Source organism: Corvus cornix, chromosome 2, assembly GCF_000738735.6.
Source record: "Corvus cornix cornix isolate S_Up_H32 chromosome 2, ASM73873v5, whole genome shotgun sequence".
NCBI classification, from domain to species: domain Eukaryota; kingdom Metazoa; phylum Chordata; class Aves; order Passeriformes; family Corvidae; genus Corvus; species Corvus cornix.
The window spans coordinates 56,184,276-56,195,802 of record NC_046333.1 but is presented as its reverse complement, the minus strand read 5'-3'; the positions used below and the strand labels follow the sequence as shown (position 1 = coordinate 56,195,802).

Genomic DNA, 11,527 nt, shown 5'->3' with positions numbered 1-11,527 from the left:
GCCCACTGCCGGCCAATGCGGGCGCGGCATTTCCCCGCTGCCCGCCTCTGATTGGCTCTTTCGCTGCGGACAGCTGCTCCTTCTCCCTGCCTCACGGAGGGAGCCAATAGGGGCTGTGCGGCGCGGGGCGCGGTGGGCGATGGGAAGATGGCGGCCGGCAGCAGCGGCGGTCCGGGCGCTCCGTGCCGGCACCACGCGCAGCTCGGAGCCTGCGAGTCGCGCGCCAAGTACCGCGAGGGGTGGCGGCCGCGCGCCGTGAAGGTGGGGGGGGGCGGGGGGGCCGGGCCTGCGCTGGAGTCCCGCGGCTCCCGGGGACGGGAGGGAGGGAGGGAGGCTGTGGGCCTCGCCTGCTGCGCGGCAGGAGCTTCTCGTTACTGCAGCAGAACTGCGAGATTTGGGTATCTGTGTGTGCGCTCGGTGTACAACGAGCTGTAGCGGCACCTTCTAGGGCTAGCGTGAGAAAGGATCATAGAATCGCTAAGGTCGGAAAAGACCTTTAAGGTCATGAAGTCCGACCCACGTCTATCTCCAGCTTCTTGTCAGGGAGTTGTAGAGAGCGTCTGTAGTAGCGTCTGTAGTAGCGTCTGTAGAGTATAAGGTCTCCCCTGAGCCACCTTTTTTCCCAGGCTGAGCCCGCCCAGCCCGCTCAGCTGCTCCTCATCAGACCGGTGACCCAGAGCCTTCACCAGCTCCGTTGCCCTTCTCTGGACACGCTCCGGCACCTCAGTGTCTTGGGGAGAGGGGTCCTGACCTGAGCCCCGGATAGGAGGTGTGGTCTCACCAGTGCCGGAACAGTGGTCACTCTTGCACACATACAGAAGGCACATCTCTTTCGCTATCACCACCCTCCTGTAAAATTTCAAACCCTCCGTGCTTCATGAAGTCTCAAAGCTATTAAGTTCTTTTACTCTTCCAAGTGTACACGGTGGGGCAGAGGACAGAGAGCCTTTTGTGCATCCACAGAGGGACAATGGCCACCACAGGCATCCGGCCATCACTGGGCACTGGAGAATACACGCAGGAGAAATAGTATGGATGTCCCAAGTGTGAAAAAAACCTCATTCAAATCTCTTTTTCCTGGACAAGAAAGAGGTAGAAGGACAAACCTGCCAAAAAAAAAAAAAAAAAAAATCACATAGTGAAAGCATCAGGATCCTTCAGTCTCTTGTTCCAAAAAGAATGCAGATGGGAGTATGCAGCTGCCACAAGAACAACTTATGTGACGTGTCGGTGGAGAGTGTTTTTTATAGTGGAAGTTTGAGAGCTGATTTCCCGAGCAGTTCCCACTTTGTCCAGAATAGTCTTTTTTTTTTTTTTTGAGGTGTGTACCTTATGCAGTCTAAATGTTTGTGTTTTGGGTTGGGTTTTTTTTAACAAACTCAGAATAAATTTCCTCTGATTTCAGGGAAGAGCTGCCTAGGTGCCTATTGTGCATAGTGAGCCATTGAAAAGCTTTGCTTAGAGTCTGTTATGTGACCAGCACTACACAAAGCAGAAGAAAATGGTTGGTTTGGTTTTTAACCTGCTGGGAGAAGACCTTGTTTCTCTCAGCATCCAGATTTTGTGTGTCTTTAAAACCTGTGCTGTTGGATCACCATGGCAAGGAGACAGCTCTGCCACACACAGCTCTGCCACACACACACAATTCCCTCTGCCCCAGGGAATTGTGGGAATTGTTTTTTAACTCCCTGTGTGGGAAAGAGCACTTTGCTTCATCTGCACGACTTCTCTGCCTAACCCAGTGTTTTTTTCTGTATTTTGGCAGTTCCTCCTATGAACTGGTAACTAGCATGTCTTGCATGGAAGTTGGCCAGTGACTTAAGAGATTTTACTCAGCAACTGGCAGTAGTACTCTGACCTTGTGCAGAAAAGTCAAGTCTCATGTTTTACTGTTCTTGAGAAGCTTGAGCTCTTGGTCAGGGATGAAGAGGTCCCAAATAACCATGTGCTTACTGCCCTGCAAATCAGAGTACATAGGGGTTTTCAGCATCATGAGAGGATTTGGAGAACAACAGAAAACATGGAGAAATGGCTGCCTTTTGCAATAAAGCAAGAATGGGAACATTTTTGAATACTCTTTGTTTTTATTTTTTTTCAGGTTTACACTATCAACTTGGAATCTCGCTATTTACTGATACAAGGAGTTCCTGCATTAGGTGTTATGAAGGAATTAGTTGAACAATTTGCATTGTATGGTGCCATTGATGAGTATCATGCTCTAGATGAATATCCAGCAGAGCAATTTACTGAAGTGTATCTCATAAAATTCAAAAAACTGCAGTGTGCAAGGTATTGGACAGGGCAATATCTTTACAACTTCTGTACTTGAAATGTGTTAAGTTTCTAGAGAGTTGGAGTAAAACCCTCAGTTTTCCCAATACAATTTAATTCCCTTCAGGGTGGCCAAGAAAAAAATGGATGAACGAAGTTTCTTTGGTAGTTTGCTGCATGTGTGCTATGCTCCAGAATTTGAAACAGTCCAAGAAACTAGAGAGAAGTTGCAGGATAGAAGAAAGTACATAGCAAAAGCAACAAATCAAAGAGGTTTGTGATTACATTTCCTATAAAATCTTAACATTCTTCAGGGGTGGGTGGGGTTTTGGCTAAAGTGCCTGTTAAAGAAAATGGTTTTTACCTACCTCTTTTAAAGATGCTGTAGTGGGTTGGTGCTGGCCAGGTGCCAGGCACCCACCAAAGGCGCTCACTCACCACCCCCCACAAACTGGAAAGAGGAGAGAAAATTTAATGAAGGGTTCATGGGTTGAGATAAGGACCAGGAGAGAGATCACTCATCAAATACCATCGAGGGCAAAACAGGCTCTAATTAGAGATACAAAGTGAATTTATTACTAACAAAATCAGAGCAGGATAATGAGAAGTAAAATAAGCCCTTATAAACACCTTTCCCCCAGCCCTGCCTTCTTCCAGCTCTACCTCCTACCCCAGCAGCACAAGGAGACAGGGAATGAGGGTTATGGTCAGTTCATCACCCGTGGCTTCTCCCACTGCTCAGGGAGAGGAGTCCTTCCCCTGCTGCACCGTGGGGTCCCTCCCATGGGAGACAGTTCTTCCCAAACTTCTCCAACGTGACTTCATCTCACGAGCAACAGTTCCCTGTGACCTGCTGCGACACGAGTCCATCCCATGGGCAACAGTCCTCCCCAAACTGCTGCAGCATGGGTCACTCTTCCATGGGGTGCAGTCCTCCAAGGACAGGCTGCTCCAGCCTGGGAGCCCCATGCTCCAGCGTGGGGCTCCTCCACGGGCTGTGGGTGGGTCCCTGCATCCCCACGGCCCTCCGTGGGCTGCAGGGGCACAGCTGCTTCGCCATGATCATCAGCATGGGCTGCAGGGGAACCTCAACTCTGGTGCCTGCAGCACCTCCTCCCCCTCCTTCTTCCCCGACCTTGGCACCTGCAGGGCTGTTTCTGTCATGTTCTTGCTCTGCTCTTCTCTGGCTGCAGTTACAACTCTGCAACCAGTTTTTGTTTATCTTCATAAATCTGTTCTCACAGAGGCATTACCACCATTTCTAATTGGCCCAGCCTTGGTCAGCAGCACATCCATCTTTGGAGCCACCACGGATTTGCTCTGCCAGATGCTGAGGAAGCTTCTAGCAGCTTCTCACAGAAGCCACCCCTGTAGCCCCCATGCTACAAAAAACCAGGCCATCCAAACCCAATACAGATGCATTTTAAGTATGTTTACAGGGAGACATCTCAGTATTTAGAGAAGTATATCCTTTTCAAAGTAATTTTTTGGCTTTGATTAAGACTAAAATAATGAAATGCTTAAGCTTTAATAATGAAGTATTTCCTTCACTTCTTGTTTTCTTTCAAACTGTTACCAGAAGTTTAAAGCCCTGGCAGGAAATTTGGGATCACATTTTCACCCTTGTTCCAGCCTCCTCAGGCATGCCAAAGGGACAGTTTTGGAAGGAAGATGACTATATCAGAACCTTAAAAGATTTTCTCCAGCCCACATATTTGCACTGGGGGAATGTTAAGAATGGACTGTGTTTACAAAGGCTCCTGTACTGTAGAGTTCCCAGGCAACACTGAAGGCTGGGCAAGCTGAGGAATAAGCAAATTGCTGAGCACAAGCTTCTCCTTTCTTGTGCTTACATACTTGGGTATCATTACTCATTGCATAGGGATATTTAAAGCAAGTAAAGCCACTGATTTTTAACATCTAAACATCTGGGTTTTTTCAATGCTACAAACCAGCAAAGGCACTAGACTGGAAAACTGGTTTGAAACTTGAATTTGTTAAATTTCAAGCTTAAAAAAAAATCACAGAAAGGTAGCTGGGAATCAGATATCACTGATACTGTTTCTGCATTTATATTAAAGTTTTGTTCTTGGGTGTTAGAACTAATAATGACATGAAGTAGTGAGGGTGCTTTTTTTGTTGTTGTTTTAAAGATTGCTTTGTGTTGAAGAAAGTAGAGGGCCCTAAGAAGACAGCCTCAAAGAACTCTGAGCATGACTGTCCATGGAGTACATCAGAATCACATGTAGCCAGTAACTGGGATCCATCCTGCTTTACAAGTTCTCCTGGGGTATCCCACAACATGGCGTATCCATCTGGGAATCAGAATCAGAGCCTGTTAACATCCCCGCACTATGATAACAATTGCGCTGACATTTCTGCGTACTTTGGTCAAAACACATCTTTAACTCCAAATGTACATCCAGGAGGACACACTCCACCAGCTTCCTTAATGCAGCAAAGAATGGTTCCAGCTTACAATGGAATTGACAGGTTTATGCCTCGTACAACTCACCTGCAAGAACGTAAGAGGAAGAGAGAAGAAGGTAACAAGTTTTCCCTCATTGGAACAAGTGAGGACAATACTGAAGTTGTTATTGGTCCACAACTACCAGAAATACCTAAAGTGGATATGGATGATGAGTCTTTGAATACTTCAGCTACATTAATTCGAAATAAACTGAAAGAGGTATGGTTTCTTGAAGTTCTGATAGTTCAAACATAGGTGCTTGTTATCCATAAAAATAGTGACTTTCAGCTTTATTCAGCATTTACTCATTATTATCAGTTTATCTGCCACTTAAAGCTCTTACTATTTGACTCTTTCACAATCTCAAATATAGCAGGGAATTCTATTCCAGACCTCTTACATTATACTTGAGAAAGTAAAAATGTCAGAGCATGATCTTAAATGATTTTTAGTAAACCACTTTTTTTTTCCCCACATGTGGAGTCATGATAACTTTGCAGGTAGTCCTGCTGACTCTGGTGTGCTACTTGTATCTGGTTTCTGAAAGGAGAATAATGGAAGTCAGAGTTCAGTGTCATTATGCTTCAACATCTTATGCCATTAAAAGCTGTACAGAATCATTAATTCCATGCTGAGAAGCATGTGTTAAGCTATATAGCCTTTTATGGAGAATACTAAATCAATTAGCAGGTCAAACATTCCTGATAGAACATCTCATTTAAATTAAGATATGAAAAAACTCCCTTGACTATGACTAATTAGATTGATTTGAAAGTGCTTATTTTATAAGTAAGCACCACTTACATTAAATACATTTCTAAAATACATGTCAAAGTGCGCATTTCTGCTTTCCTTATCTTTCCTGAAATACCTGAGTTTAAAAAACACATTAAACCTTGCTTGAAAACACCTCTGGTAGGAAGAAGGGAAATGACGTATGTAATGCTCTATCACTGAGCATATCTGAAATCAATTTATGTAGTTAAATACAAAAAAGGTAGTGCTAAGTCTTCTAAGTTTCACCTCTCTTGTGTTTAATCATGCCTTTGGTGTTAACTTGTTTCCTCTAGTCAGCAGGAAAATTCAATAAAAGTGTGATGATAGTAATAAATCCCTCCCAATACTCAAATCTTGGAGATGTGGCCTTACTCTAAAATGAGCATAAAAAAAGTAATGGTTACAGGTTACTAAATTTTTTCCCCTCCAATTTAGGTAGCAGATTCTGTTTCAACATCATCTGTGGAAAAGCCAGAGAGCAGCTCACCCAAACCACCTGTAAAGCAGAGAAGAAGAATATAGCTACTGCTGGCAGCATCTTCCATCAGTCCTTTTGTAAAGAATATAGTTTAAAATACTTATTTTTTTATGTAAAAAATAAAACTTCCTTTATACCATATTTCCCAGTGATTCACTGTTAAAAATTGTATCAATTTGTTACTTGGAGTGAAGAAACCAATGTACTGTATTGTTGTTGCAGTGTTGTCCTGTGTACCTCATATTGTTAAATATTTCGTAACTCACAGAAGGACTCTAGGTAGAGTTACAGAAGTAAATTCTATTTATTCAATAGCTTTTACAGCAAAGGAATACTGAAACACAGGAGCAACTTGAAGCTATTACTGTTTTTACTAGATCACGAAGAATGGTGAAGACGAAGACCCCTTTTAACAGTATTCAACAATGGAGTTACAACTTGGAGTTACTATTTAGGAGTTTGCCCGGAAAATTTTCTGCTCAAATGACATACTGCTCTGTTAAAAAAAAAAAAGAGGAAAAAAGTTAATTTTCAATTAACTAAAGGATTTCTATTTAGTCAGAAAAGGTACTGAACTGAAAGGTACTGAACTGAAATCTGTATGCAATGAAGACAATCTCTTGCTTTTTAGCTTAGAAAAGGTAAATCTGTAGCATTAATGGTGTCATCACTGGCAGACCAGTCAGAACATTCTAAGTTACAGCTGAAGGGGAAATTAAAATTTTAACTGCTCAGCAGTAGGAATTATGACCAAGGAATGATCTGGCATGGAGAGCAAGAAGGCCCAGCTGCAGCATGAGATAAAGTGGATGGAATGCTAGAGACTGGGATGACAATGTAAAGGACTGAAATTTCCCTTGGTGATGAGATTAGTATCTGCAGCATTGTGTTGCAATAAACCTGGAGTGGGAGTGCTCAGGGGCCACCTTTGGGCAGCAGAACTGGCACTGAGAGGATGAACCCAACACTGGCCTAAGATGCCCCATGCTGACATTCACAGGATTGGTGCAAGTGTCTAAGGAACTGGCTTGTGTAGTTTTTTTTGAACTCCAGGTTAACGTACCTTTATGTCTGGCAAACACGGTCCAAAGGCTTCTAAGAGAAGGTTTTCATCTCTGACTGCTTTTTCAAAGTCTGTAAAAGAAAGCTTGCCATCGTGATCATGGTCCTACAAAAGGAAGGGAACACTTCAGCGAAGGGTTATTACTTGTAGTTTTGTTTAACAGGTCTTTAAAGAACATGGATTCTATTTTTAGTTTGATTTGCAAATTGGGGATCATCAGTTTCTGCTCAGAAAAGATTTGTATGACTTGCCTCTACCTAAGGCAAAAGGGTGGGGTTGAAAAGTTGAAAAGATAGGCTTAAATAAAAGTTGGGATGCAAGATCTGGTTTTAAGTGAACATTTTTGACCACCACAAAAGAAAGGGAGAGTATATCTCTTGATTTGATTAAGACATTGACAGACAGTCCCTGGCTCATCTGATATTCTAGATTAAGCACTGTAAAACAAGCTTCACAATAACCTTGAGTTTACTATTCTTATCGAATACATAAACTGGATAAAGACGTTTCATGATCAATTGATAAAACACAAAGATATTTAAAGATGAAGCTACTGCAGATGCCCGTACTGATGGAATAAATGCAGTTTACACTTTTGAATTTTCCACTTCTGACTGGGTTTTTGCTTTGACTGGGCATGCACATATACACATGCTAGTTTATACATAAAGTTTATAGCACATTCATGTACTAAATTAATAGTTTCATATGAGAATACTGGACTGGGACTCATTGGATTGGGATTATATTTCTGGCGCTCCTCAGGAGACTTGCAGAATCCCACTGTAAAACAGACACCATATTTTGTTACCTCACAGAAACGTTTTAAGTATTGGTTAATGAATGTTTGAAAGACACTCAAGTATCACAATAAGTACTTGCCATTTTCTTCAGTGCTATCTCTACCAAGTCCTTAATTCCCTCATCAGGCTCTTCATCTGCTGATTGTATGAGAAGGCTGTTTTTCAGCATTTGAAACATTTCCTCTCTCGAAATGTATCCATCACCATTCAGGTCATAAACTTGAAAACAGTCTTTTGAAATACAAATAAATTTCAAGTTGATTACAAACTATAATCACATACCATTAAAGCTGTTACCTATATATAGAAATGTGAATTGTATGTTGTACAGCATTATCAACTGAGCCAAATTTATCATACATGTGCTGAAACACTCCTGGCAAATATTTCTGACAAGACAACACGGTGCATCACTACCCACCAGTATCTTTTATAGTGCTTACAGCAGGAATGCCTATTTTACTGTTTGTAGTTGTACTGACACACTGAATTACACCCTGGGCACACAACCTAATGCTGCAACATCCCTGACCACTTCCAGATGAATTGATATAGTGTAGTAGGGATGGCTAAAGCTGCAACCTGGGAACTATGGAAAAAACATGCTGTCATTCTCCTTTTTCTATTGTGATTTTTTTTACCCCACATGCCTTCTTTTTTTCCCTGCTGCTTAAGATTCTAGACTTCTTGCTATTTTTTCTCCCCCATCTTTCTCTATTATTATTGTGGAGGTTCTCATTACCATCTTACAGTTTTTCTATCTATGCTTTAAAGCTGAAGAACTGCTGGAGTTAATGGAACTGCTGCTGTGTCCCCACTAGGCCAGTAAATGAATGTTTGCACTAGTCTTGATTGGCCTGAGACTGCTAATTAGCCAAAACCATGCTAGAAATACATCTGCTTCTTTCTAATTTTGTGTGTGAATACAAAAACATGTATTTTGGCAAAACTGTACGCTGTAGAATAAACTTCAGTTCAAATGCAAGACTTTGGAAGCAACAAAATAAGGTGGTGGCTGTGGTAACAGCAGTTTACACAGAAAAAAACTGTCTCAGAGAAGCCATTTCAGAACTCAGTTGCATTAAACTATACAGAAGAAAACTTTTCAATTACCAAGTACTTTATAAGAGTAACTACTAAATTCTAACAAAAGCAATGTGTTATTTGTCGTGAATTCAATCATTACTACTAAATATCAGCACACAGATCAATCTTACATTTTATCTTCTCATCCAGTGTCCCCCGAAGTAACACCTCTAAGCCTTCCACCCATTCCACCACAGTGATGCAGCCATCGTTGTCTCTATCAAAAATGCTGAACACTAGGAAGTGTATCAGATAAATTTATTTAATAGGGAAACACAAAAAAAGGATGTTTTCTTTAATCAAATAAAATTATAAATTATCTTTTTTCTTATGATGTTTGTCTGCTTTCACCAAGGTATGATTACCCTTTTTGACTCTAAGATGTAACAATAAAAGGGATTCTGCCTCTCAGTTTATTGATCTTCCACTCCAGAATCCTGCCTGCTAAGACATTTTGTTTGATCCGTTGCCTTCCTGACTTAAACAACTACAGGAAGTATGCTTCCATCCAGATGTAAAGCAAACAAACCAATATCCCTTAAAATAAGGGATAATTCTGCATACAGATTAATTAATTTAAATTACTAGCTTTTGTCTCAGAAAGTCTTGGAGAAAGTAATCTTAGAAACAATATATATTAAATATACAAAGAAAAATAACCTCCTATCTGTCATATAACAAAATATTTTTCTTTTCCCTTCCCTAAGCAACTTTCAATCTCACAGCTTCACTATTCATACAGCCTGTAATACAGTTATTTCAAATTCCAGATGGAACTCAAACCATTGACTAGCACCTATAATAATTTGTATTTTAGAATATTAATTAGTAAGTTGGCTGAAGGAACACCTCTTCATGCAGAGCCAAGCATTTTTTACTTAGAAGACAATAGGTTTGCTTTTGCAAACTGAAATCAACCCCTTTGCATGTAAACATTAAAATAATTTTTAAGAATGTATAAGGTAATGTAAGGTATCTTCCAAGATACACTTGACTTGCTCCATAAAATTTCAACAAGTTTTTCTTTTATGGCATGTAAATAGCTCTCCTGCTAGAGAGATGGAGAAAGCTGAACCAAGGGGTGGCTCTTGGCAGCCCAAGACTTAAACAGCAGACTCATGCCTACTCTGCATACTCCTCTGGACACCTCTACATCAGAGATCATTCCTTCAACTTTCCCAGTGACCGCAAACGTGTCCCTCGTTACCAATCTGTGAAATCACTATATTTTCAACGGGTTATTTGGCTCCTTACTCTCACCTCCTTGTACTATCTGCCCAGTCCCTTCAATGCTGTTCACAGAGCCTCTATTCCCAAAGTCACCGGCTGTAATAGAATGCCTTACTGGGACTTCCAAGCCTGAGCTAGAGCTGTCCCCCCATCAGCGACCGCAGCTCCCGGTGGAACCACCGGAGAAAAGAGGAAAGTGCCACAACGCTGCCCTCTTCTGTCACGACACTACAGCGACTGCGATAGAAACAGCCACAGGGCAGCACAACTGCCTCTGGCTGGTCTGCCTCGAAATAGAGCGTGAATTCTCCTGAACTAAGGAAAAACTATTCCGCATAAAGAAAGAAAAGATGTCATTTTCTCAACAGCCCCTGAGCGTAACTCCTCCTTTGCTGTCCTGGCCGGGATGAGACGGCGCTGTTTGGTACGGACACACTCATGAGGTCGGCAGCGTAATCCCAATCCCTTCCGTGGCGTTCAGAGCTGTGTCCGCCTCACCTCGGTCCAACACCACGTCATCCGTCATGCCAAAGGCGCTGTGCAGGGTGTCTCGGAACACGACGCGGTTAAAGCCGACCCCAGCAAAGTCGCTTCTGGCCTTGGCCACCAGCGTGTCGAAGAGATTGACCAGACATTCCACTTCGCTTTTGTTAACTGCCCGGCCCAAACACAAGGAAACACAGGTTGTAAGTCATACTGGTGAAACACGAGGCAAGCACAGGCATACACCAGGGCCGTGACAGCGATCCCCCCCGCCCCACCCGCTGTTCCCACGGGGGCGCCGGGAAAGTGCCTCCCGTCGGAGGCGAACAGGGCCACAGGCGATGAGAATGGCCACAACGGGGGGCGGCCGGGCGGCGGCAGCGCGGCTCCTGCGGTCCGGGGGAGACTCACAGTGCTTGGAGGATCGGGTCAGCGAGTCCACCAGCAGCTTCACCCCCTTCCTGCTCATGGCGGCCGGGAGCCGGTCCCGCCGCCGCTGCCCTGGCAACGCGGGGGGGCGGCCGCGGCCTCGCGGTGCCGCTGGGCCGCACGGGCGGGTCGTACGTAAACACACGCAGGCAAAACAAAGATCAAGTCTTAACACGCATTTTAAAAAACTGCAGTTGTAAAAACTAAAATAACTGCATTTCACTAAAAATACTTCTGGGGGGAAAAAAAGAGCTAAAAGTTAAATACAACATACAATAAATAGTGCTTGTTCATCGGCTGTCAGAAGGCAAAAATATATTAAATCACTCTTACTCCAACACTGCTCGTTTTCTACTTTGTCCCTCTGCTGAAACTTGGAATGTGGATGTAGGTACCACCCAAGACCCGACATCGGCGTGGGCACATCGGGAAAGCTG

The 11,527-nt window shown here is 43.1% G+C and overlaps 2 protein-coding genes across 3 annotated transcripts; one reads left to right on the top strand and one right to left on the bottom strand.

Moving 5' to 3' along the window:
* The first annotated feature begins 120 nt into the window (after positions 1-120).
* On the top strand, positions 121-6,509 carry RBM48 (RNA binding motif protein 48). The gene is made up of 5 exons (XM_039550213.1): positions 121-261; positions 2,099-2,289; positions 2,399-2,544; positions 4,425-4,960; positions 5,954-6,509. The coding sequence occupies exons 1-5, from the start codon at positions 148-150 to the stop codon at positions 6,038-6,040; spliced, it is 1,074 nt and encodes a 357-aa protein (XP_039406147.1). The 5' UTR covers positions 121-147; the 3' UTR covers positions 6,041-6,509.
* Positions 6,273-11,334, bottom strand: EFCAB1 (EF-hand calcium binding domain 1). 2 transcript variants are annotated; one of them, XM_010399164.4, is made up of 6 exons: positions 11,073-11,334; positions 10,677-10,832; positions 9,080-9,184; positions 7,942-8,093; positions 7,060-7,164; positions 6,273-6,492 (listed from the first exon to the last, which is right to left on the bottom strand). In XM_010399164.4, exons 1-6 carry the CDS (start codon positions 11,128-11,130, stop codon positions 6,448-6,450), a joined length of 621 nt encoding a protein of 206 aa, XP_010397466.1. In that variant the 5' UTR covers positions 11,131-11,334; the 3' UTR covers positions 6,273-6,447. The 2 variants fall into 2 exon arrangements, with proteins under 2 accessions (XP_010397466.1, XP_019141304.1); XM_019285759.3 differs by having other exon boundaries at positions 6,480-6,492; positions 7,060-7,130; positions 11,073-11,191.
* Positions 11,335-11,527: the final 193 nt, after the last annotated feature.